The following is a 27,574-nucleotide window of genomic DNA, read 5'->3' as shown; positions in this document are numbered from 1 at the left end:
ACTGCTTAGGGCCAGATCCTCCGGTGGGTGCTCAGCATACTTGAAACACAAAATGTTTCTAAATCACCTTTGCATCCCCTGTGACCTGACCAGTTCTGTGTTGGCTGGATCCCCAGTGAAAATTATAGCAGCTCCACAGTCAACAGCTCCAAGCCTCTGTTCCAGGAGCTAGGAATCTACCTACCTTTCTTAGGTTTTCATGACCCCCATTAACAGAGTATCTGAGCCCCTTCATGATCTTTAATGGAGTTATCCTCACAATACCACTCTGAGCTAGGGAAGTGCTATTATCCTAACTTTGCAAATGGCAAACTAAGGGATAGCACAGCTAAGCAACATGCCCAAGGTCAGACAGGAAGTCTGTGGCAGAGCAGGGAACTGAAACTAGGTCTCCTGAGTCCCAGGTTAGCCTCTAAGTGCTGAGAAATACCTTCCTCTGGGTTGGAATGGCAAGGGACCCTGTTCCCACTTCCTTTTCCCTGGCCATAACCTCTGTGCTGGCAGCCAAGTGAACAGTGTAGGGAACCACTGCACTACCTAAGGAACCTTGGGTAGGCAGAATCCAATGGCTGATGTGTTGAGGTACTTTGCCCTGGTCAGAGCAAAGCAGAGAATCTGGTGCATACATAATCTCTCTCTCTATCCATATAGGCAAGAAGTTAAAGGAACAGAACAATTGCATTTCTCAGGCAAACTCTATTTTTATTTTAGTGAAACACAAAAATATTTCATAGTATCATAGAAGATTAGGGTTGGAAGAGACCTCAGGAGGTCATCTAGTTCAACCCCCTGCTCAAAGCAGGACCATCACCAACTAAATCATCCCAGCCAGGGCTTTGTCAAGCTGGGCCTTAAAACCTCTAAGGATGGAGATTCCGCCACCTCCCTAGGAAACTCATTCCAGTGCTTCACCACCCTCCTAGTGAAATAGTTTTTCCTAATATCCAACCTGGACCTCCCCTACTGCCACTTGAGACCTTTGCTCCTTGTTCTGTCATCTGCCACCACTGAGAACAGCCTAGCTCCATCCCCTTTGGAACCCCCCTTCAGGTAGTTGAAGGCTGCTGTCAAATCCCCTCACCCCATTCTTCTCTTCTGCAGACTAAACAATCTCAGTTCCCTCAGCCTCTCCTCGTAAGTCATGTGCCCCAGCCCCCTAATCATTTTCGTTGCCCTCCGCTGGATTCTCTCCAATTTGTCCACATCCCTTCTGTACTGGGGGACCAAAACTGGACATAATACTCCAGATGTGACCTCACCAGTGCTGAATAGAGGGGAATAATCACTTCTCTCGATCTGCTGGCAACACTCCTACTAATGCAGCCCAATATGCCATTAGCCTTCTTGGCAACAAGGCCACACTGTTGACTCATATCCAGTGTCTTTTCCACTGTAATCCCCAGGTCCTTTTCTGCAGAACTGCCGCTTAGCCAGTCAGTCCCCAGCCTGTGGCAGTGCATGGGATTCTTCCGTCCTAAGTGCAGGACTCTGCACTTGTCTTTTGTTGAACCTCTTCTGATTTCTTTTGGCCCAGTCCTCCAATTTGTCTAGGTCACTCTGGACGCCATCCTTACCCTCCAGCATATATAACCCTCTCCCCAGTTTAGTGTCACCCATGAACTTGCAATCCATCCCATCATCCAGATTATTAATGAAGATGTTGCACAAAACCAACCCCAGGACTGACCCCTGGGGCACTCTTCTTGATTCTGGCTGCCAACTATACATGAAGCCGTTGATCGCTACCGATTGAGCCCGACGATCTAGTCAGCTTTCTATCCACCTTATAGTCCATTCATCCAATCCATACTGTTTTAACTTGCTGCCAAGAATACTATGGGAGACCATATCAAAAGCTTTGAATAAAATACCTTAGACCTGCTGCCTTATTCACACAGCTTCCAGACACTACTTGTGGAAGAAAGGACTAGTCACACAAGTAAAGCCTTGCAAGGTCAGACACGCAGCCATTTATCTTGGGTAACTTTTGTTGGAAATGTTTTTTCCCAGGGTAACTTCTTTTCCGTTTAGGTCAGGGAATTGAAATACAGAACTGCTGGCCACTATCTCGCTGTCCAGTGGCTTTTGTTGCTAGTGTGTTTCTGTAATATTGCCCAGTTTACATGGTTAAATTATCCACTTGCATCAGGTTTCAAACACCACTGAAACATGTCTAGTCATCATGTCAGCATATATGAGAATATTTTAGCAAAACTGGGAGGTAAAAGTACCTAGAGAAGCACGTACGTGTGCACCAGGAAAACGCCATGGAGATTAAACATGTTGTTCCCAGCATCAGAAAGAGAATGAATGAAGAGGCTATTCAAGATGATTTACCACTGTACACAAAATTTCAGTGTGCTGCCCTACTCATAGGCCTATGTCAGCAGATTTGACCTGACTGCTGCTCTGTCATAACAAAGGGGCAGCTAGGCCATATTTTAGTGAGTGGCTTTGTGACCTGCCACGCAGGTTCACAGCACCACTCCAGTTTAGCCCCATAGCCCTTAAGTCGTAAGAGATGGAGAGTGGGGAGAAAGTTGGTGTCCTGTGCAGCTGCCTAGTCTGCCTGTGGGTAGAGCAGCCTCTGAGCGAGTGACAGCAACATACAGTCACAGCATTGTGGCAGATGAAGTTGCAAAGTATGTGTTGAAACCAGAATAGACTGAGTTGAGGTCTTAAGACAATAGTGCTTTATATCATGAAAATATGTGTTGTTAGCAGACAATGGGAGGGGACTTCAGGTGAGTCAGTTGGCTAAGGGCCTGATACAAGGCTCATCAAAGACAGAAGGTAATAGGTGGCCTTTCAAAGGGCATTGTGTCAGGTCCTTGGTGTGATCAGAAATTATTTTTCAAACTCTTGTAGCTTTCTTAATTTTTAATATATTGCCTTCCAGCTAAGCAGACAGCTCACTCCTAGTCAGGGCCGGTGCAACCATTTAGGTGAACTAGGCAGTTGCCTAGGGCGCCAAGATTTGGGGGCGCCAAAAAGTGGCGCCCCCCCCAAAATTTTTTAAATGGTTGCAGCCACTGCTGCTNCGTTCTAACCACTAGACCCCACTCCCCTCCAAGAGCTGGGGAAAGAACCCAGGCATCCTGCCACTCAAACCCCCCTCATTCTAACCACTAGACCCCACTCCCCTGCAAGAGCCCTGCTGTGTGCGATAGTCTCCCGCACTAAGGACATATGCTGCTGCCACGGGAGGCCATCGGGTGATGCCGTGGGGGCGGATGGGGGTGGTGCAGCCCAGGTGGCCATACCGCCCTCTGTCTCGGGCCATGGACTTGGAACAAGGACTGGCAGGGTAGGGACAACGCCCCTCCGCCCTGATGGCCAATATTGACCTGGCAGAGGAGTGAGCCAGCCAGCCATTGGCCAGGCAGGGGCGAGCGCATCCCCCTCCAGTCACACCGCGTGGGCAAACAGGAGGAATCCAGCCTGGGCTGGGTGCAGAGATGGGAAGCCGGAGGCGTGGGGAGCTGGGCTGGGTGAGCCCCCATTGGGACTGGCAGCCGGGAACGCAGAGCCATTGGCCAGGCAGAGACGAGCCATCAGGGCTTTGCTCAGAAAATTGCTGGCAAGACCCTGCCCACATGGGGCTGCTCCTCTCTACAGCCCCCGCAGGCTCCCTCGGCTCCAGCACCTTCACAGGGCTCCTCTTCTGGCAGCGGCTGGAGTAGCAACAGGCCCTCCAGGGCACCCCCCCCCCCAGGGATCAGGGAGCCGCGAGACCCGCGCGCGGGGCGGCAAAATGTCCCAGCGCCTAGGGCGCCAGAAACCCTAGCGCCGGTCCTGCTCCTAGTTAGGGTTCATGATGGCAGCCATTACCAACAGTTACTTTCCCTACACATAGAGCAGAAAATAACTGTTGTTTCTCACATACAAAGGTCATCCTTTAAAACATGGCAGTTTCCTTAAATAATACTACTTCCATATTTGCAAAATCCCCTAGGTATTTTGTGATGGACCAGTGGTTTTTGCCTCTTCCATCTCAGATGTAAGCATCCTGGACTACATCCTTATTCAGTGTTTACTCATTCCTTACTCAGACAAAATCCCAGTGTAGAGTTCTCTTGGATGAAGATTAAATCAGATTAAATGTAAGAACAGCCATACTGGGTCAGACCAATGGTCCATCCAGCTCCAGTATCCTGTTTCTGATAGTGTCCAGCACCAGAGCTTCAGGGGCAGTGTACAGAACAGGGCAATTTTGGAGAGTTCTCTACCCCTGTCTTCCCTTCCTGGCTTCTGGCAGTCAGAGTTTTAAGGCCACCCTGAGCACGGGGTTGCATCCCTGGCCCTGAATTAGATTAGTACTGTTTGGTTTTCTTTAGGAAATTTTTTGGTATGGTATCTGAAGATGGGCATGGGGAGGTTGGTGTGCTGGTAATTAACCGATAGAGCTTTCTTATAGATTTTCAAATTACCCAGTGTTTGGATGTGAGTCAGCTACAGTTTTTCTGGGAGCTTTCCATCATGTAACAGTCAACTCCGAATTGGCCCCCTTTCCTTTGGGGCCAAGGCTTTTTTTTTTTTATAGTCTGAAGATAAGGAGCAGCCAGCCAGGTCAGAGGGAGGCTCATATTCTCTAGTAAAGGGAAATGAGTTCCTGTATGTGCCTTTCTCTCATCTGCTGTGTTTCCCATTCTGTTACAACAGTTTAGTTAAGACCCAAGGCCTGGCCACAGGTTTCATCTTACAGGATTGTCAAATTCACCTACAGGGGAAAAAGGGAGGAAAATGTAAAGAATCAGCCTGGTTGCAGGCCCAAGTGGTGTTTGCCATGGCTATGGATGATGATCTTTTACTAGTTGATACACCTGTTTTAGGCAATAACAATGGTGTTGCATGTTGTGTTTCTCTGGGAAAAAGCTTATTGCTAATGAGTAGGATAGCATGCTCTGCACCATCTGATACCCAGGTCTGCACTGTCCCCATGCCTCTCTTAGACCACATAATCCTTGTCATGGCTCCCTAACACAATGCTCCACAAACTGCATCATTTGAAAGGTGTTTGAATCCCCATCACCAGAATCTATAAGCACTTACATGGGGAGAAAGGCATAAAAAAGATCCCAAGGCTGGAAGATGAAGTGAGAGAAATTCAGACTAGAAATGAAGCATGACTTTTTTTTTTTAAAGTGAGGGTAAGTAACCTATAGAATAATTTACCTAGGGCTGTGGCAGATTCTCCATCATTTGAAGTTTCTCAAGAAAGCCTGGATGTCTTTCTAAAAGATATGCTCTAAGTCAGCTGTAAGGTATTGGGGCTGGATTTGGAACCCATTTGGTGAAATTCTATAGCTTGTGTTATGTAAGAAGTCATGCTAGATGCTCAGAATGGTTCCTTCTGCATTAACAACTGCATTACCTTGTCATTTTAATAGCTTTTTGGGGGGAGCAGCAGTCAAAGAGAACTTTTAATACAAACCTTCTGTAGCAAAAGAAAAAAACAAACCGTATTTCTATGGTTAGCAATAGCTGTTTTCAAAGCTGCCTTTAACATACTGATTGCAACAGTTGTATTCCTGTAGCATATCTTGGACTTGGGTTATTGTCAATTAGGTTCTAACTATAGCTGAGATTATGCTTTTCAGGTATTCAGGACATCTCCACCTGCTTGGGCTAAAAGTGAGGGCAAAAAAGTAAGTTGCAAGCATTTACTCTGAATGCTTCCTCAAGAAATGGTCAAATTTTTCTGGTGTCCTTTGAAATCTGTCTGTATCTCTTTGTTAAATCAGATCTTTATATAATGACCCTTTCCCAACTGGTGTATCAGCTCTTCTGTTCTGGGTTTCAGATAATGATCTAATTGGGATAGCTCATTGATTTTCCTGAAATCTCTACAAAACCTCACTCCTCCACACTCTCTCTTTTTCTCCCCTCCGTTCCAGTGGAGGGAGCTCTCCACCTCACCTTTTTAAAATGCACAAGACTGTACATGATGATTCTGGGACACTAATACTCTATTTCTGCTCAGCCCCTGTGCCAGTCTTGGCTATGGGCTTCAGTTCTCACCTTTGACTGACAGGGAGACAGACCATTCCGAAGGTGGCAGAGTTTCCTACTGAGAGGCTGCTAACTGGACAACTTCAGCAGTCTGCCTCCAGTCTCCTTTCTGCCTGTGCAAGCTTGCGATAGGATGCTGCTTCATAGAGGCTCAGGAGATTCCTAAGGTGATTTCTACCACCTGGGGCTCCTTTTCAACCAGCCAGCTTCAATTGCTCAGAGTATCAGCCATGTAGAGCCTAGACAGTGAACTCTTAAGTGTGAAATAAAGATTCCAACCTAGTCTTTGAAGAAAATTAGATTGATGCACTGGGCGTTCCTGGAGTGGCAGGAGATCCTTTTTTAGTAAGCACCTCCCTCTCACCACCCACATTCAAATGACTTCTGTTTAAACAGCTGTGCTAGCACCAAGGAAGCAAAGAAAAATGCATGATACCAGGCCAGCATGTCTGATTAGGCGTCTGGGTCAGTTCAGCTAGCCTGGGCAGCAGAGGGCAACAAAGAAAAGCCCTACCTGTAATGATTCCTCCTCCTGTGAGATGGAGAAAGGTGAAAGCTAATTCCAGACGCAAGTCTCCTGCTAATTATAGGCCTCTGACTACAATCTGTAAGAAGAAAAGGAAGAATGAAAAGAGAAGTGTCTACCACTGCTCGACTTTAAAAGTGGGTGAAACATGTGATTCCTACTTGGGTATTGAGGATTTTGAACAAGTCAGAGATCCTCATGCAGAAAACTTGGGGAAACAAATCAGACAAGTGTGGAACTTTGTGTCCCTCCACTCACCATCTCTATGATGTGCGTCTCCCTGTGGTTTCAGCCAAGAAGACCTTCTGTGACAGATCCAGTTTGAGACATCCATCTAGGAAATTGAGGCCATGGTAAAGGTTTCGGAGGAGAGGGTTTCAGAGGGTGCCAGGAACCTCATCACAAGACAAGTTCCTCATCTGAGAAAGCTTTATACCATTTGCCTCATCTCTGCCAGGATCCTCTCCTCTGAGGTAGGGATTGCCTCTCCTTGACAAGAGTGGGAAGCAGTAACGGCAGACTGGTGTGGTGTCTGTCTCTGTTCACTGTCTTTTCCAACCATGCCACAAAAGGTGGAATCTTTCCTCACAACATTCATCAGCCTCCTGGAGTATTTGGCCTGTTTCCCATTGCAACTTCTGTTACTAGTGTTCTGTCAACAGCAAAGAGCCAAGTCTTCCCTAGCCAAATCTCTGGAGATCTTACAATGTGGCATGGCAACGGGCTAGCTGTGGCATGCTTATAGGCCTGTCTGCTTGAGGGGTTGGTAGATGGGTCCTATCCACTGATGTCCGCGTGCATCCAGGCAATCTCTAAGTTCAAGCCTAAATACTATCCTATCTTTTCTTCCCTGCAGCCTCACTCTAGTTCTCATGAGGCCTTTGTCTTTTTTTGAACTCCTTTGTTATTCCCCTTGAGCTGCTCTTGTTTCCAGCAGAAATTATTTCTTGCTGTCTGTAGGCTATGGAGCCTTCTCTGGCAGTCCATAGGATGATGTATTTTGAGAGCCAAGCAGTGGACGGAGGAGGAGGTGGGGCTGTGAGAAGAATGCTCTGCTATAAAGTGGTCTGCAGAATCGAAATATTTGGAAAACCATTGAGGGTTGTTTTTTTAAAGTATCTGGTTTTTTAGATCGATGCAAGGAACAAGCAGAAAAGGAGATTTTTCCTACCAGTTAATCAATTTCTGGGAAGTTCCCTGCGCCAAGGGTTGCTGTAGCTGGCAGTTATTCTTTGGGATTCTCTTTTCTCCACAAAGGGCTCTTTGTTCATAGCACCGCTGTTGGGAATGTTAACCTGCTATTGTTGTTAAGTGTTATATCTAGTGAAAAGTATGTGGGAGCTAACCTGCAGAGGCCATCCAATGACGTGGAGGAATAAAAGCTCCACCTACTAATTGAGTCCTCTACCTGTCAGTCAAGACTGTGAACAAAGTCCATTGGTGCAGAGAATTTCCAAGAAATCTGATTGAAGGGAGGAGAGTGTCGTCTTCAGAGTTTTTCACAGAAACATTGTAAGGACAGTTCTGACTAGTTTGTTCAGAATCATTGCTTGTCACCATGATACACATTGGCAATATTCTTATCACTCTTCTTGTAAGGACTTAACATCACAATCCCATCACCAATGGATTTAACCTGCACTTGTTTGCCTACCTGCACTTCCTCTTAGTTGGGCATCTTCCTCTCACCCTTGTACAAATATCCAGAGGGAAGTATAGCCCTTCAACTTATAATGCAGCCTTCAGTCTTGTACAGACTTCTTGGTTGCCTGCTTATGGATCCACGTAGTAAGAGCAGCTATGGGAGGGAGGGCCTTGGAAGACCTTCACTCTTGCAACTGTCTGGCAATTTTTACCTGAAAGTCCCACCTTGTTAGAAGGTGTTGAACCAGCTGGAAAATGAACTGGGTTCTACTGGCTCTTTGAGCAGTTTTTTCCTTGTCCTGGTTATAAGGAGTGGTGGGACTAGCTCTCTAGAACGAGAGGACCTCGGAGATACTAGTCATGTCACTTAAAGCCTATCTGGAAGGTGCTTAGATACCACAGTGATGGATGCAGGATAAGAGCCTGAATACAACTGCATAAGATTTAGGCTCTAAATGGAGGACCACTGGGAGCAGCCGTGCCTGCAGAAGCGATTTGGTCTGGATTTTGAGGTGTTTCATTTGAATTCCTTCCAGGAATAAAATCCAGGAACACGGTAAGTTTTTTTTTTTTTTTTTTTTTTTTTTTTTTTGAGCTGCTACTACTTGTGTGTTAAGAGTTCACACATTTCAGATACTAGTTAATGTCAGAAAACATCTAGGAAGTACTTAATAATTAGAAATGGTTTAAAAAAATAAATCTCAAAATAGCAAACCATTTTTCACTGGAATTTCAAGTTTTGACCAGCTCTGTTAATAATTTGTGCTTCTATAGCACCTCAGTGTCCCTGTTTTCTCAGCTGTGTCATGTATGGAGTCATGCAGACCTCTCACAGGAAATGCAGCAAAGCCCAATGTTTTCAAAGGTACTGAGTTTGACTTCAGTAGGAACTGCAAGCACTTCCTGAGAATAAAGAATCATATCTGTGGCTTCTTGCAATCTACCAAATGTAATGCCTCTTACCCTAGCCAATTCAGCAGAAGTTTGCTTTGTTGATCTTGGGCCATAAATCAACACAGATCTAGTAAAGTCAATGGGGCAATGCCAGTTTTCATTAGTTGAGGATCTGGCCCAACAATTGTCTGTCTGTCTGTTGGCATGAAACAACTCCTTTTTGGTAAATCCCTGATCTAAAAATTCTCTGTTTGTGAAAATTGCCAGCCCAGAAAAGGGGTAAATGTGGATCAAACTTTGGTTTTCCAATTCAGTAATTGCCTTTCTGCGCTCAGTATTCCTCATGCCTTGGCACTAGTTGACAGCTATTATTGCTGCTCTTTTTGTGGGTAATTGGTTTGTGTGTTTTAATTTCCCAGGAGACTGTTTATAAAATGCTCTATTTGCTGGTTATACATATTTTTAAAACTATAAATTAGAAAACAAACAGCCACCACCACCATCACAACAAACCGTAAAGGCTAGCCAGCTTTTAGATCCTTCCGTTTAGAATTCAAAGGAAATCCGAAGGGATTGGGGGATTTTTGAAATGTGTTTCCAGTTCATAGCAGATAGTTAGGAACCTATTTCTCATATTTCCAGATGAACTCCAAGTGGAGCTATGCTCTGTTAAACTTCAAAAAAAAAAAAAAAAAAAAAAAATTTGGAGAACACTAGTTTGTATTTAATTTAAACAAGAGGAAATTTCTCTCTCTCTCTCCTATTTAAAGTAGATGGATGATTCAGATAAATCCCCTCCACAATACTCTTTGGCTTTTTGAGTGGCTTATTTTTTGTCCTGGAGTAATTAGTGTAAAGCCAGAGCCATGCTGAAACACATACAGCTTTAATTTAGGCACAGACAGGTTGGCTCCCATCTGCTGCCTAATGTGGCAAGCCATTCACTGCAGTCATGTAAGTAATATGTAAGCAACCAGAAGAGATCTAAGTACAGTCCACAGGCCCAATGGGAACCCCATATTTCCACAGTGTGCTCAAGAGGTATCATTAATACACAGGTGCAGCCGGAAAGCCCACTGCTCTGAGTATGTTGTGCTCTAACTTGATCCATGTGATGGTCTTCATCTTGTGTCAAGTTAAAACATACTCTGTTGAGAATTGTGGGTCTCGATGGGCTATATTTTCATCATACAGTGGCAAAGATGAGGCCAACTGAGGTAACCAAGTTTGTACCTGATATTAGCGATAACTAAGGTGGCTATTTTCACTAGGATCATATTTTGTGGGCATGCGGGGGTTCTTTAATTACATCTGTCTCCCGGGGTTGAATAACATGCTTCCATATTAGGAAAACCAGAAAGAAACATATTGGGCAAGAGAGAGGCTTTTGTCATTCAAGTGATCAGATATTTTGCAGGCTCTGAATAGTTATTATCATTATAGGGATTATATTAGAATGCTCATAACCAACGTGCTGTTTCAGGTACTCAACCTAAATGCAATACTATACCTCGCTAAGTAAAGAAAGTCCAAGTGCCTGATAAGCCGTTTCTTAGCTGATCAACCATTCATAATAAGGGATAAAAGTGCATGTCCTGATAAAGGTTCACAACACTGAACTCTTTGGCTTAATGCAAGTTTTTTGTTGTAGGGTAAAAAGAAGTTCACTTTACAAAATGGTATCAAAATGCTTATTATACTGCTCTTTGTTTCTTTGCCAACTGTGGATTTAAAATTGGAATCATTCAATAAGCAGTGGGACATTATGAGTCACTCAGTACCTCCTGGGCTTTTGACATTACCGTAAAGCCACATATACTCGAGTGCAAGATTTAGGTAGTGGATTTCAATAACGCAACCAGGAGATTTTATTGAAACCACAGAGAACCTGATTAACTGAACACAATGATTTATTTCTTCTGAACAATCAATGTATTGTAGCTCCAGTTACTTACATGTTGTGCTGAGTGGTAATACAAGTGAGATTTGGTAAGAGAATTTAATTGAAATCAGGGGCTTACTGTAACAGTTGCATCTAAAATCTGTTTTATTTTACCAGGTTATTCGTTTCAATATTTGGGGAAGGTAATGTAATCATTTTTTAACTTTGTGCTCTCGAATCCCTGTTTGAGTACACCCTGAAAACTCTGCATGGGAAGCATTGGGATTTGAGCGTGGCATAGAAGGGGAAGATTCAGTTAAAGGCATCTTGTGGCCACAAGATGCTCAACATAATTAGCATAAAGATTTTGCATCTTAATTTGAAAGCAATGAAGGAAACAGTCAGACAATCCATCTTCCACTGAGGATCGTAGTCAGTTACATTGGCTAGAGAATGATAAGCTGAAAGGAAAATAATTTGTCCAATAAAACCTTCCATGCTGGAAATGTAGACCAGTTTGCTTCAATCCAAATATAGACTGCTTACATTCCTGCGGAGACTAAAGGCACATTAAGTCGTATGTTAGCTGATTGAATTGCACATGTTGAGTTTAGAGTTTTATCAACATTATAGTACTGTTTTTTGGAAAGTTAATCCCCTCTATCTATTGGGACTGACTTTTTATTATTGTTCGTTTTTTATCTTTGCATTGTAAGATGCTGTGGAATGTACTGCCCTTAATTTAGAAAGTCAGGATCTAGTCGACACATTTAGATTTTGAAATGAAAAAAATGTTCTTAAGATAAAGTTAAAGTTGTAAATAGATATCTGTTTAATCAAACCACCATTATTGATCACGTTATTGTGACAAATGACAAACATTAAAAAGTATGAAAATTCTGCATAAAAATTCATGTTTGAAGGTCAGGTACTTAGGAGGTTGTAGTTCCAAAAAATTTAAACATCATTGTCATAAACATACAGCTAAGGGTAGCATAAAATCCCTCCTTTACCTGTAAGGCAGTGTTTCCCAAACTTGGGACACCGCTTATATAGGGAAAGCCCCTGGTGGGCCGAGCCGGTTTGTTTACCTGCTGCGTCCTCAAGTCCGGCCGATCGCAGCTCCCACTGGCCGCGGTTCACTGCTCCAGGCCAATGGGAGCTGCTGGAAGAACATGCAAAGAAAACACACGTTTCTTTAGAAGTTTCCATTGCATGAATGAATTACAATAGTGTGTTGTACAATGATGTAACCCTGGCTCATCTCAGGTGCAAAGGTGTGAAAGAGCAAAGGGAATGAGGGCGCTGCCTGCAGGAGATTTGGAGCCAGGAGCAGGCTTGCTAAATGAGCTAACCAGAGATACTGGCACTGGGTGGGAACTGAAGCAGTTGTTCGATGGAACTGACTCTGGGAAGTTTACAGGGGAGAGTCAACTATGAGTGGCGCCGCTGCAAGCCGAACCCCGTGGCGAGTCACTCATAAAAAAGGAAAAGAAGTAGCTGGGGGAAACTTCTTGCTCACCTAGGTGCCTTGTGACAGATTTTGGTGAGTTTTACTTTTGAATTATCATCTGAATAGACCCTGACTCCCATGAGGGTGGTGGTTGAACAAGCTAGTGTCTGGAGTCTCTATAAAAAAGCCTGGAAGATGGAGAATAAAGTGCAGAGCAGAGGTACGCCGCCCACAAGAGGAAGTACAAGGGGAGCCCATTTATCTGCAAAGGGTCTATAGCTGGATATTAGGACAATAAATGTATAACAGGGAACCTGTGGCCTGTAATTCTTGAAGTATTAGATCTCTGTCAGACTTAAAGAATGTGTGTTGCAGCATCATCAAAGCAAGCAGCTGGTATCCAGCCTGGGTAACTAGTTTAGTTTTCTAGAGATTGCGGTTCACATTTTCCTAGACTTTCAACTGTTTGTTTGGCTAGTGTGACAAGTCTCCTCCTCTACCTTGGTTCCTGCGCTTAATTGGTGGATTTCGCTCACCTCAGTGATCTTCCCCTCTTGTGAACCCACAGTCTGGTGTCAACCTCCCCCTCACCTTGGCTGGATCTCAGGAGTTGGGAGGTTTGGGGGAATCCAGGGCCTCCTCTACTCCGGTTTCCAGCCCAGGGCCCTGTGTGATCAACAGCTGTCTATAGTGTGCCTATACTCTACTGTAACAGCTGCATGAGCAGCTACAATCCCGGGCTACTTCTCCCATGGCCTACTCCAAACACCTTCTTTATCCTCACCACAGGACCTTCCTCCTGTGTCTGATAATGCTTGTCCCTTCTCAATCCTCCAGCAGTAACACTCTCTCACTCCAGTCCTCACACACCGCTCCTTCTCCTCTGGCTCCTCCCTCCCTGACTAGGCGTGAGCCTCCTTTTAAAACCCACCCTGATAGCCGCCTTAAGTTCGGCTGCAGGTGTTCTAATTAAAGTAGCTATCTCCACTGCCTTCTACAAACATCTTAATTGGCCCCAGGTGCTTTGACTAACCTGGAGCAACTGCCATTTGGTTACCAGGGTACTAGGGATTTGTTTAGCCTGGGGCTAACATGCCTGTTTCTCAGTACTTTACTGTAGCCATCTGGCCTTGCCCCATCACATTAGCCTTAACTCTACATTTCTTATTTTAAAAGTGTAGCATAGAGGAATTGCGTAATATCCCTTTAAATAGTTTGTGAGCCCTCTAGAAGCTCTTCCTGTCTTTTGCAGTTCAGAAATGGCCAGAGAGTAGTGTGTACATATGTAGCTAGAGCGTGTATGTTGTGTATCATTATTCAGACCCTATTGTGCCCAGGGAAGGGGATGACTTAATATTACATGCTGTAGAAAAACCAAAAGACAAAGCAAAATGTTGGAGTTTTGTTTTGCTTGTTAATGATATTTATTCACAATCTTAACTCTATTTTAGGGGTGTGTGGATGTCTGTTTCCTGCTGTTATCATTTTCAGGTATTTTAAAATTTATCTAGACAGATTTCTTTCAGTAGCAGACTTAATACTGATCCTCTCTGGCCAAAAGTGGCCCCTTATGCACACAAGTTGTCACTTTAATTGTAGTGTGGTATACTTAAAGTGGTACAACCCCCTTTAATGTGGATGCAGTTATACCAATATAAAAGTGGTTTAGCTCATTCCCATAAGGGAAGGGAAATAACTGTATTGGTATAAGGCATCTTTTCATCAGTATAGCTGTGAACACACTAGGGCTTTTACCAGTATAACAACTTGGGTAAATGATCTCACATACCCTCAACTTTACAAGTATAGATCAGTTTTTGTACCGATCACTCTACCACACTGAATGAGCCTTACCACTGATCCCTGACAGAAGTGAATGCCTTTTCAAGGGCAAGTCAAAGATGGGCTGGAGATGGAATTTTGATATATCAGAAGAGCTAATAGCAGAACTACTCTTCGGGTTCCTCTATTCTGATCACGTCCGGGCTGTATGAATAACCAGACCTTTGCCTTGATAGGCTGTTAAGACTGTTCAGTTTTTTCTTTTCCCTGTGCCATCCCTGTAATGTTTCTCATTCGGATCTGTACTTTGATGTGGTGACAGTTTAAGATCGAAGGGTGGGGGTGGGGCTCTGACAATTTGCAACATGGTTAGGTTTTATTGACCTAATAAATTAGGGTGGATAATGTACTTTTCTACTACTTGCCCTTACTCATCGAAGAGCTTGGAAGGTTCTGATGCTAAGGCTGCATTGTTGTTTTGGTATCAGTTTTACTGATTTTTTTGCCTTGCTGACTGCTTTGGCATTGTCTTCTCCTCTGCTTTCACACGTGACACTTTGAATATTGGGTAGCAGATACTGGGGTCAAATCCTAGGGTTCATATTCAGTCAAAGCTGCCTTTGGCTTTGATCAGAGAGGGCAGGAAGAGCATTGCCCTGTGTACACCAGCATTTGGACGCACAATGCCTGTGGAGGCTAGGAGTTGGCTGGAAGCACGCTGATCAGCAGCACATGCTTTACCTTGATTATGGCTATAACCTGTTCTCCTCTAAGTACAGTTCTGCAGTTGCTTGCCACTGTGCTGGGCATACTCTGCCCAGACAGGCCTTCACTGAAGTGGTAGGTGCTGTTTGCAGCACTCATACAACCCCCCCTTTCCTCCTCTTTCACGGTGCTTACAAGCCTACATCACCCACACTGGCTATTCTGGCAAAGGACCATTCGAAATAAGAGGTTCCTTGCACCTCCATCCTCAACCCAATGACAGCCCTAATTTGGTTGTAATATTCTCATTGTGCCTTGTCAGCAGCACCAGGCAAAATGCAGAACCATGAACTTGACCAGGAGGCCAAGAAGGTAAGGACTAGTGTTCACTTGCACATTTGGAGCCAAGTTCACTGCTGTTTTAAATGGGGCAGCTCCATTGACTTTAGTGGAATTTCACCCATTTATACCAGCAGAGAATTTGAAGTCTGCTCACCTCTTCAGTTATGGTCTCAGTCTGTTCCCGTGAAAGTCTGTGGGAGTTATGCCCTTGGCTTCAGGGGAAGCAGGACTGAGCTCTTGTGGTAGTTTATATTATATCTTTTTAATTCAATTGTTTCTGGTTCGGGGTCATCACGGTGAGCTCAGAATGCATTTGCTCTTCTTAGTCCTAACTAGCTCTTATTATAAACTTGTCTAGAACATTGGACAGGACAGTCCATTAATGCCAGTTAAGGGGAAAGATAGCTAAACCACAGCAGACCATGTTAGACATAGACATTAGACTTCCTGGCAAATCTCTCAGGGAGTGGTTATGGCTGCCATTGACCTGTAGAATCTTCAAAATGGAGACAATACCCCACATGAAAGAGCTCTTTAATCTTGCATAGGAAAGCATAACAAGCACTAATGGCTGGAAGTTAAAGCCAGACAAATTTGAATTAAAAATAAGGCACATATTTTAACAGCAAGGGCGATTAACCTTTGGAACAACCTACCAAGGGAAGTAGTGCATTCTTCATATCAAGACTGGATGCCTTTCTGGATGATTTGCTTTAGTTAAACATAAGTTGCTGGAATCATAACAGTAGCTAGATGAAATTATCTGGCTTCTGTTACACAGCAGGTCAGACTAGATGACCTAATGGTCCCTTCCGACCTTCAAATCTATGAATTTAAGAATCATCCTTTTTAAAAAGATGATGGGGAGGGGTGCAGGGAGGCTCTTTTTCTTTGTATTAACTAGACAAATTAGGCCTGATTCTCTCACTGGCATGAATTGGGGGCGGCCCCATTGAAGTCAGTGGAGTTACACCATTGCAAGTTTGGTGTAATCAGGCCCATTGTGTCTGTAAAGCCCCCTTTTCTGTTCTTTCCGTAGGATTTGGTGCTTGTAGTTTGCATGATACAGATTGTAACAGCAATAAAAAGGTAAGGAGCCAAAACTGACTTGACAAATACAGTTGATTTAACTAAAAGAGGGAGACTGAGCAGCAGGTGGAAGGTTAAAGAAAAGGAAAAAGATTACAGACATGTGCAGCTTTGGCCTCACTACAGATGACTCTACTGGAGACTTTAGAGCATTAGTGTGCTTCTCGTGAACTTTGAAACCATTCACCCATTTAGAAAGATTAAATCGATTAGTCATCCAGAACATAAAATATACATGTCTGTTCCCCCAAACCCCTTATAGAAAATTCAGCCAATATTATGAAACAAAAGCACTGGTAATGAATGACAGCCTCGACTCTTATATCTACACTTTACCAGCTGTTAAACTTTTGGGAGTATATTAATCAATTTATAGTACAGTGGAGACCTTTTCTTTGAGGTGGAAAACACCAGCATAATATATGATGTGCTGGGGTCAGATAAAGTATCTTGGAAGTAAAGCAGTGAAAGCCTCGGAACTGTTACATTATCTGTCATCCTTAAAGGGTCAGAGTTAAATAAGCACAAGCTCAATTCATGATATTCTAATAGCTTTCTAATAGTCCACTGTAAACAATTTGAGTGCAGAATTGTTTTCTAGTTACAGAAGAAGTTACTGCTGCTTAAAGTTCTGTCCTAGCTTAACTTCCCATGCCCTCCAATTGCTCAAACAATTCTGCAGTACTAGAGACAGTGTTTCTAAAGCAAGGGCTTTGGAAGTGCAATCAGTTGTTCAAAAAGCATTTGTTTGATTTAAAAGATGCAAAGGGGGAGAGCTAGATCTATTTCAGTGTCAAAATTAAAGTTTATGCCTTTGCAGTTTGCTTCCATCTGGATAGCGGTCAAGACTTGAAAAGTCATAAACCTTTCCATAACTGAACAGGCTTGATCTGTAACCGGTGTTGTGCTCAGAACACGAAGGAAATACACACTTGCTGGTCTGAAATCCTTAGGATATTATCTCTCATAGAGAAGTTGATTGTGTTTCTGGATGATAATTCTGAATAACCTATTTTGCCCTTACTGTATTTATTACCTTTCACTGAAGGACTTCAAGGGCCTAACAAACATCAACTGATGAGCTATAGGTAATTGTTGCTATCTCTATTTTTTATAGCTGGGGGACTGAGCCACAAAGAGGTAAAATGCATTGCTCGAATTCAGAGTAAGTCAGGTGCAGAGTTGAGACTAGAACCCATGTCTCCTAACTCCCAGTTCCACGCTTTAAATGCTAGACTACACTCCGCTCCTGTGGGGAGTACAGACTCATAAAGGTATAGCTATAGCTTGCATTTAGCACATTCCACCCCAAGGCATTCCAAAGCAGATCACAAGCTATATACAGTTAATGGGGCAGATGGGCAAGGGAGCTACTAGCAGAGTGAAGGGCAGGAATCAACTGGTGTTCAAGCGTGCGGTGAAGAATCTTTGGCCAAGCACACCAGGGCTAATGAAAAGTGGTGTGAGATTGTTAATGTCTATGTCCATTAGAAAGGGGATAGATAATAAGATGGAAAATATCATAATGCTACTATATAAATTCATGGTACAACCACACCTTGAATACTGTGTGCACTTCTGGTCATCCCATCTCAAAAAAGATATTAGCTTTGAAAAAGGTACAGAGAAGGGCAACAAAAATGATTTAAGGGTATGGGACAGCTTCTGTATGAGAAGAGAGTAAAAAGACTGGGTCTTTTCAGCTTGGAAAAGAGATGAATAAAAGAGAATATAGTAGAGGTCTATAAAATTGTGAATGGCATGGCGAAAGTGAATAAGGAAGTGTTATTAACTCCTTCTCATAACACAAGAACCAGAGGTCACCAAATGAAATTAATAGGAAGCAGATTTAAAACAAAAGGAAGTATTAATTCACACAACACACAGTCAACCTGTGGAACTCATTGCCAGGGGATGTTGTGAAGGCCAAGACTATAACGTGGTTCAAAAACGAATTAGAGAAGTTCCTGGAGAATAGATCCATCAATAGCTATTAGCCAAGATAGTTAGAGATGCAACCTCATGCTTAAGGTGTCCCTAGCCACTGATTGCCAGATGCTGGGCATGGACAACAGGTTGGATCACTCAGTGGTTGCCTGTTCTGTTCATTCCCTCTGAAGCATCTAGCATTGGCCATTGCTGGAAGACAGGATAACTGGGCTAGATGGACCATCCATTGGTCTGAGCCAGTATGGCCGTTCTTAGAGAAGACCAGACCATGTTTTATAAGATTTCTTTCAGAAGATCCCACACCCAGAAAACTCCATGGTACTGTTTAGCTACCTTGGAAGGAGGAAGATCTGAGTTGAGGAGTTAGGATGAAAGGGCAACCACCTGTCCTGTATTTAAAGATGTCTGTTATCTGGTGATCAGAGCTTTTTAAACTATGTACTTATGAAAAGGCCTATGCACTATGGACAAATATATCCTTTTTGTACAATAACATAACTCGTACTGAAAAACCATCCCATGGTGACACTTTTGTAACTTATTTTGGGAGAACAAAGTGTGCCTTTGACTGCAAGGTCTACAGAACTGTCCTTCCAAGGCCCCAGTTCAGCAATCCATCCCTATTCAGCAAACCACTGAAGTACATGGCTGATTTCAAGCATTTTTCTTAAGTCCTATTTGCCTTCAATGGGGCATGAGGAGGTGCTTAAAATTAAGTATATGCTTAAATGTTTTGCCTAAATTGACACATAGTTTGGCTTCACCAAACCACGCTCTCCTTTAGTATTCAGCTGTATGAGCCTGTTCCAAAGCCTACTGACATCAGTGGGGTCTTTCCACTGACTTTAATGGGGTTTGAATCAGGCCCCATATTCTGATTTGATTTGTATTTGTTTCCTAAATATTTCCAGTGGCAAAAATTAACCCCAGAAAACCTTTCTGCCTTTGATCATACATACAAAACACAGCACTAACAGGAAGTAGCAGAGGTGATCCAAATGAGATGAGACCTCATAAATTGCATGTGAGGAAAAGGTTGCTTTTCCTTTACTCTAACTGATGACATGCCAAGTTTATTCTGCAGTATTTACATTAAGATTTGTTTGTTTTGGTCCCCTTTGCCTGGAAGAGACAAAAGAAGAGCCCCAGGAAGTTTATACTTCGTGACAAGACCAGTGGAGTTTATTCTTTAATTTTCTTTCTAGTCCTATGTGTTTCCATTGAAACTTTATATATAAAGGGGAAGTAGGATTGCAGTCAGATAAGTTACTGCTGTAGCAGTCATTTATTCTTATGTCTGAATGTACTGCTGATGGACGATGCCAGACTAATAGCCCTGAGCAATTAAATCATCAGTTATTCACAAAGCCGTTATAGGATGGGCAGTAACAGCACAATCTTCCCCTATAGTGCACCTCATCTCTGACCTGGCTGGAACTGGGGTGGATGTCAATCTCCAGCCCCATTCAGCCCTTGGCTGAGATTTATAACAAAGGGGATCAACGTGTGGAGTCCAAATGTCCTTGCTATAGGAAATGTAACCGGAAGGGAAGAAAGGGAATGCTGGAGACCTGTGTGAAATTTGCTAAGTTATTTCACATGTGGGAATATAAAAGCAATATTTAGCCACCCAATGCCAATGTATTTGTCATGGAGCTCCTGCCATCAAACACGTACCTGAGCACCGCACACGCAATAACTAAGAATCTCAAACAGTGTCCCCCTTCCCTGGTTACAAGCATCTACTCGCCCCTCCCTGTAGGACAAAGACACCTCAGTGGGAGGGGCAGATGCACAAGTGATGTAAACTGTCCTCACTCCACTGACGCCATTCAAGTGCTCAGGTAATTCTCTGCCAAAACCGTTACGTTTAAAAGGAAGCATAGATTTGGTGTACTTAAACCAAACCCTCACTGTTTGATCCCAACTCCGGAAAATGATGCACCATTTTGCTTATGGTGCAACAAGGCAAAAAGTGGAAAAGGAATAGATTTTATGTATTATGCCAAATGTCATCAAATTGTCATTGTATTTGGATGATCTTTCTTAGCTTCTTCTAAACCTCATTGTGATGTGTTGCAGCAGATGCCAGACACCTGTTTTTAGCTGGCAGGAGGGAGGTAGTTACCACCTGGCATGTTTTTGGTCATCTGAGCAGGAAGAACTAAGGACTAGGTATTCAACATTCTTTCTCTGAGGAAAAAAACCCTCCCAAGCTATTTAGGAACAAAGTCCCTCCCTCGCCCATCTGCCCCTCGCTCCAGAGAACGACCCCTTCCTTTCTCACAGGGCTTTGAATATTTATATCACTATGCAGATACTGTAATTTTTCTAATAATAAATCTGACTTGGTTAATCTGTGTAAACAGGAGCTTGGGGGAGGAGTTGTCTCTTGTAAATGAGGAGGTGATACATGTGCCATGGCGCAAGGAAGAGTATTTTGTGATTACTGAATTTCGAAGAACTAGGATAACCCCCAGAGACGCTGAGATGGAAACAGGAATTCTGGAGTGGCAGTAGTTTACATCTATTAGTAATGACCAACTTCTTAGCTTCTGCTTCTTTGTTACTCTATTAATAATGCTTAGCACATATGTAATGTTTCTTTCATCTTCCCTGCACTTCACTAGCATTAGTTAATCCTCACAATACCTGGCATTTGTTATTACCATTTTTCCAAATAGGGGAAATTGAAGGGGTCAAGAGACTTGTCAGGCAAAGACTGCTTTGGGATACTTCAGGATGAGACTGTTATCAGTGTTGGCCAATTATAGGCCAGTCTTCTGGTTTTGAGTGGCATAGCAGCTCTGACACTTTCTAGAGTTTTCAGATCTCCTTGTCTATTTGACTATCTGGATGTGAGAAAGAGATTGCACTCACCTGTGTGATTGCTGGTCTCCTTCTGGTGATGGACAAAGATTAAAATATCCCTCCTGATTCTTCTAAACATGGCATCGGTCTCTGATACCATTGAACATGTACAATGTCTCCAATTGCTAATCTGCAACAAGGGTTCTTATATGGGGCGTTAAAGGGGGTTCACTTTGTTCACTTTGCAGGAAGATTGTGAAGTATTTGGGGCAGATGATACTCAGCCCTCTGTCCTCTCTGCATCAAACCCAGAGGATGATCTCTGAGATGTGTCCAGTCTCTGGGAGATAATGAAGTTTAGATGAGTTGGCTGAGACTGGTTGAGTCCAGATAAAATGGAAAATGACTCTGGTTGCCTGAGGGAACCAACAGAGGAGATGTCAGCAGTCATATCTTTCACTTCGATGGAGTTGTCCATCCTTTATTAACAGAGCTCACAATGGTTGTTCCTGAACATCCTGATATCTGCAGCTGCTGAGAGCACTTTTTCATCTTCATGTGAAAAGAAAGTTGCATTCTTTCCTATTGGGTGGTGGGCTGCACCACAGTTTTCATGCATTTATTATCTCCCCATTGGATGGCTTCAATATGGTCTACTTGAGGTGATACATGAAAACAACTTGGACAACTATGTTTATCCATAGGAGTATTTCATACATAGTTCATATTATTCCTGGGTGCCATAGGTAGCACTGGCTTCCATTCTGTTTCCAGGTGTGATTCAAGGTGTTGGTTCTAATCTATTAAGTCCTATGTGTATTTTGTCATGTGTCCATTAGAGACCATCTTTCCTTCCATCCCTTAGCCTATCAGTTTTGAGCAGCCAGAACATTTACACTGACTCTAAAGTCTCTGCGTTTGGCTAGCGGCAGGAAGTTCTGAGCGAAAGGCCTTCAGCCCTAGTCTGACGTTGGCCTTCTACTACTGGTCTCATGCAGCCCACATTCAATGACCTTTTGTGTTTGTTGCAAGACCCATCTGCTCACACAGGCTTTTGCTGATGAGGGTGGAACACGAAGCGGTTAGTGGTGAGTTGGCAACTGGGCATGCTGTAATTTCTGGTGTCTTTTGTACACTGTCTCTACCCCTAATGGTATTTATAAGTGTACTTGATAAATTAATAAATACGTACAATTATTGGCTGGTATTTCCAAAGCCACCTAGAGGATTTGAATAAGCAGTTCGCACTAAAATGAATGAGAATTGCTTGTTCAAACCCCATAGTCCATTTTTGAAAATCTGGCCCATTATCTTTACTGCCCTGCCAAATGCAAGCATATACTTTGTCTGACAGCAAGTGTAATAAATGCAGTTTGTGATAGTAAATATTTGCATGAGGTGACTGTGCTTTCTTCTTCTGTATAGGACTTGAAAGATGACCGGAGTGATGAAGAAGAGGAAGACTCCCTCACTGATAATGAAGAGTGCACGAAGAATGGCAGCAAGAACGGCTGTGGGTTGAGCAGACACCAACTCTTAAACAACAATAATTAGATCCAACCCTGCACCACTTCCTGCAGTGTCGCTTAACCCAACCTACAGTATAGAGCTTAAAGTCAACAGGTTTAAGAGAGTGTGTGATTGATTTATTGCTGGTTACTAGACCTGGAAGAAAGCTCATTTTAGAAAGGGGGCAGGGGACTGCTTAACATGACTAAATGTTTTAATGACCCACTTTCTGAATTACTGCATATAAGTGTGTGAAAAACATATCTAGAATCTGTAAATCGCTCTTGAAATGCTCAAGAATTTCAAAACTATCTCAGAACACTTAAAATCTAATGGATTTAATCATACATTGCAAATCTGAGAAAAGCCAGGCAACTTTACTCAATAATTTGAGTGGTGTTTCCATATATTTTTAGAAGTGTATAGCTGCTGTGAACCCCATTAAAGATCAGAATTGCAAGAGAAATCTATAACACTGGGATGTATTATCTAGCATTTTACGCATCCTGTTTGCGTTTCAGCCCTTAGCACTGGGCTGCTGCTTGTGAATTAGATCTAATTCCCATGTGGCTGGGGGCAGCTAGCTAGTATGCTCTGGGGCTATTATTCAGGTTTATTGTTTGTGCCTCCCTGACATGCCTCTTTCACTTAAAGAAGCAATTATTAGATCCTTGCTCAAAAAAATCCATTCTTTGAAATGGCAGATAATCTCTTCAGATATCACCCATCTCAAGTCTTCTGTTTCAGGGGAAGATTTTCAAGAAAGTGGTGGCAAAAAAAAACAACCAAACCTCATTCATTAATAGGGTTTGTAACATTTTTGAGACTGGATTACTGCATTGAGTTCTGCAGGAGGCTACACTGTCAAACCACTCAGCAATTACAGCTAGTCCAGGGTGCCATGCCTACTCCATCATTGGAGTCTTACACAAAAAGAGCACTTGAGCTCTGAGCTTTCCAATACTCTGGCTACCAACCAACTTCCAGACAAAGTTTCAGAGGTTATTGACTTATAAAGCCCTAAATCAGTGGTTCTCAACTTTTGTACTGCTGACCCCTTTCGCACAGCAAGCCTCTGAGTGTGACCCCCCTCTATAAATTAAAAACACTTTTTAATATAGTTAACACATTATAAATGCTGGAGGCAAAGCGGGGTTTAAGGTGGAGGCTGACAGCTTGCGACCCCTCATGTAATAACCTCGCAACCCCCTGAGGGATCCCAACCCCCAGTTCAAGAACCCCTGTCCTAAATGATTTGGGTCCTCTTGTTGTAGAGACAATTTCTGCCTATGTGGTTCTGCAGCCCTTGAAGTGATCTGATTCAAACTAACAGCTCAGGAGAGACAAAGGGGGCTACTGACATAGGGTCCTCATTGAGAGGCCTCTGTATTTAATACTCTTCTCCCCGTTCTGGCTGCAAGAGCCTGAATTTGGTGACCTATAGGGCATGCTGCAGAATACACTTGTTTTCCATGGTTGACTTTGGAATTGGGAAGGATGAGTGAGGGGCTGGAGGATTTGCTGGGATAGGAAATGTTGCTAGGGGCTTCAGTAGCGTAGCTAGGGAGGGAGCAGGGCAGCGGTCACTCTCCTTCCAAGCACAAGCAGCTCCTTTTCAATTTCTTGGCGCCTTTTTAATTTTTGCTCACCCGGCGGCACTCCAGGTCTTTGGTGGCACTTCGGCAGCAGGTCCTTCTCTTGCTCTGGGTGTGTTCGGTGGCACCAAAGGACCGGCGACCGAAATGCCGCCGAAGACCGATGGAGCCAAACTGCCGCCGAAGACTTGGAGCACCGCCCCATCAGTAAACACGCTGCTGGATGAGTAACAGCACCACAGCATGTGGCGCCTTTTTTGGTGATCGCTATGCCACTGCTTGGGACTTGCTTTTTGTGTTATAAGCTATGGGATTGGTCTCTTACGGGGAGTGGAAATTGGGGGAGGTCTGCCTGTGGTCTTTTTGACCGATGAAACTTTATTTAATTTTTGGGGAGAGGAGGAGAGTAGAGTGCCATGAGCAGTGGATGATACTTTATTATAAATCAGTGGAATTACACTAGAGAAGGAATCTGGCCCAGTGTGTTTTGAAAGCATACAAGGGAAAAAACCAGTCGTTGGGATAGTCAGTGCTATATTTTGTGCTTGCCAATGCTTGCACTGATTGGGGTGAGTAGCCAGTTATCTCAATGTCTGCAGTATTCCCCTGTACTACTTTGTACTCAATGTAGGAAATACAATCTCTTGCAGCATTCAGGGTATCTCACTCCCAGTTCTTAAGTCACCAGCAGCAACTAGCAAGTGTTTCTGGGCCATCCTTGCTTATAAATGATCATGTCTAATCATTTAAATGCATTAAAATGGCTTTTCTCAGCAAAATGTGAACATGGGAAGTCCAGGCTATATGTTCCTTTATAAGAGCAGTGGATATATAGTAATATATTCTGCAAATGTTGAGCGATTCTGGGAGATAGCCAGTGCATGTTTTTTAATTTTGATTCCAAAAATCTTTCCTGATATGAAAAAGAGAGGAACCCATAATGGGAAAGAGAGAATGCTGAACTCTTCCATGGAGTGAGCCTGAATTTATAATGCAAGTTGTCACCAACGCTTGCCATTCTTGTTGGGCAAGATTTCCATTGAAATCAGTTAAAGTTCCTGGGAGTTTTGTCTGGGTCAGAATTCTGGACTACTCCTTAATGCATATCTCTGAACTGTCTCTTGTTAGAAGTGATATTCCTCACATTAGCCCCAAATATGCCTCTTCCCCACTCTGAACTTGCTTCATATCCTGCAAATTATTAACAGGAACAAGAAGCTGGTATTAGAGAGACTGTGATTCACGCTAAAGAAATTAATTTCATATTGCTTCAAGATCCTTGTCCTGTCTTTTCCATGTCCCTTGTTTTGGATCTTTGTACCACGGTGTGTTCTGCATTTGGACCTTAGCACGTTGAGAGGTATGAAGTAATGGAGAGTTTAACAGCTGAAGTTGTGAAGATGACTTTGCTATGACATTTTGACCATATCAGAATATGAACAGTCAGCAGTACTATAGCCTTGGGGTGAAATCCTGGCCCCACTGTAGTCAGTGGGAGCTTTGCCACTGACTTCAGTGGGGTCTAGATTTCACCCCCAGTCAAAAGTCAATGGTGCCACGAAGTCACCCTTTGTATTTATGAAAAATGTCTATTGTGCTTCTTCTATGTCAGTTATTTAGACAGATAAAATAGATAATCCCATAGCTAGATAACCTATTACTCCACTTTGGACCAGAGCTGTTGACTTCATGGGACTCATTGGTAGTCAGTCATTATCATGCTCTTTTGTATGATCACCATTTTTATACTTCATGTCACTACTTTTTGCCATGTCAAACGTTACAATCTATAAATAAACCTTTTAAAAATGTCTCCAAGTTTGAAATGCTCTTGGATCATTGTCCATCTACCACCATTGACCTCTGTGAATAGCAGTTTTCATTGAGATTATTCAGAAATCTCTGAAGTAAATTGTGCTGTAGAATTCTACAGTTGTGCCTCTGCTAAAGCCTTTTGTATTTGTTACATTGTGTAATGTTCGAGTATGGCTCTGGATAAGTAATAAAATGTGGCTTTTAACAGGCAGACTTATTTTTACTTGGAATTTAATATCTATAAAATCTTAGCATCTCATGGGTTTAGATCAGGGATCGGCAACCTTTGGCACGTGGCTCACCAGGGTAAGCACACTGGCGGGCTGGTCTGGTTTGTTTACCGGCTGATTGCGGCTCCCACTGGCCGTGGTTCGCTGCTCCAGGCCTATGGGAGCTGCTGGAAGTGCCGCGAGTCGCAGGCCAAAGATTGCCGATCCCTGGGCTAGATGCTCAGCTTCAGCTAAGGTGCACTTCAGTGGTGCTGAAGGGGGGGGGTGTAGATAGCTGTACACCCCCAATCCTGCACCGAGCCAGTCCCCCGGCTTGAATACTGCTGTAACTTGCAATGGCTGCCAACAGCCTTAAAGGGGCTGTTCCATCAGCCAGAGGTTGTCAGGGTGCAGGGATGCCCTAGCCCTGCCCTTTTCCCCCCACCACACTGTGCGGGCAGTTGAGAGACGAGGTAGTGTGAGAACCGTCATGGCAGCACCATCGGAGGGTGCAGGGCTGACTCTCCTTTGACCAGCTAAAACAGCTTTAGGACAGCATTGCAGGGATGATCTGGTTAATTGTGTAGCTGGAGAAGGAACTATAATGTCCTGGAGACATGACCTCCAGTCTGTGAATGTGGATATGAGGCAGACGTAATACAGCTCATAGTTACGGATCTTATTATTTAGCGCAGGGCAAACACTATGAGGAGTGTATGGGGAAGTTTCTTCCAGTTTGAAAATGAATTCACTGTGACTACACCCCTGCCTATCATTTTATGTGAATATTCTAGCAAGTGAATTTACAGGCAGGAATGTTCCTGACAACAGCAATTCTTATGTGAAATTTTTGAATATTATGATTGATATTACAGCAGCACCTGAATGTTACAATCCGGGTCAGGTGCCCATTTCATGTCACGCTCTACAGTCACAGATCAAATTACCTTCCCTGTCCGAACAAACTAACTTCCATGGAGAGCACATTTTGAACTCTCTCAAATATGAGTTGCACACTAGAAACCTGATTCTTTCAGTGACAGTAATCCAATCGGATCAGAAAGAAATACCATGTGATCTACGTGTCACATCAGACCTAACCAATACCGTTTGAATTGTGCATATCTAATTCTCTCAACAAATTGCCTGAGTACCATTTACAGACCATAAACTATTTTCCAAGTAGTTTTTAATTATAAGTTAATTTGAGAAAAGTCATGAGCTGTTCCTCAATGGAAAGAGAGCAAAATTCATTCACTCAGCTGTGCTGCTGAGGCCCAGTGCTTTGACTTAAAATATTGTCAGTGGTCACCAATACAAAAGGAGCTCTTCTGCTTAGAATACTAGTGTCTCTGG

The 27,574-nt window shown here is 43.3% G+C and overlaps 1 protein-coding gene across 3 annotated transcripts in view; it reads left to right on the top strand.

Moving 5' to 3' along the window:
* The window catches only part of CERS3 (ceramide synthase 3), a 66,742-nt gene extending 43,797 nt beyond the window's left edge, over positions 1 to 22,945 (top strand). For 2 of the 3 annotated variants that reach the window (XM_032765997.2, XM_032765996.2), the window contains 2 exons: positions 5,601 to 5,648; positions 22,516 to 22,945. In XM_032765997.2, coding sequence (XP_032621888.1) covers positions 5,601 to 5,648; positions 22,516 to 22,644 — 177 coding nt within the window. In that variant the 3' untranslated portion in view covers positions 22,645 to 22,945. The remainder of the gene's footprint in view (positions 1 to 5,600; positions 5,649 to 22,515) is intronic. The other variant, XM_032765998.2, reaches the window with a different exon arrangement.
* Positions 22,946 to 27,574: the final 4,629 nt, after the last annotated feature.

The sequence above is a fragment of the Chelonoidis abingdonii genome, chromosome 9, assembly GCF_003597395.2.
Source record: "Chelonoidis abingdonii isolate Lonesome George chromosome 9, CheloAbing_2.0, whole genome shotgun sequence".
Taxonomy (NCBI): domain Eukaryota; kingdom Metazoa; phylum Chordata; order Testudines; family Testudinidae; genus Chelonoidis; species Chelonoidis abingdonii.
The sequence above is the reverse complement of the archived record's forward strand: the minus strand, read 5'-3'. Positions and strand labels throughout refer to the sequence as shown.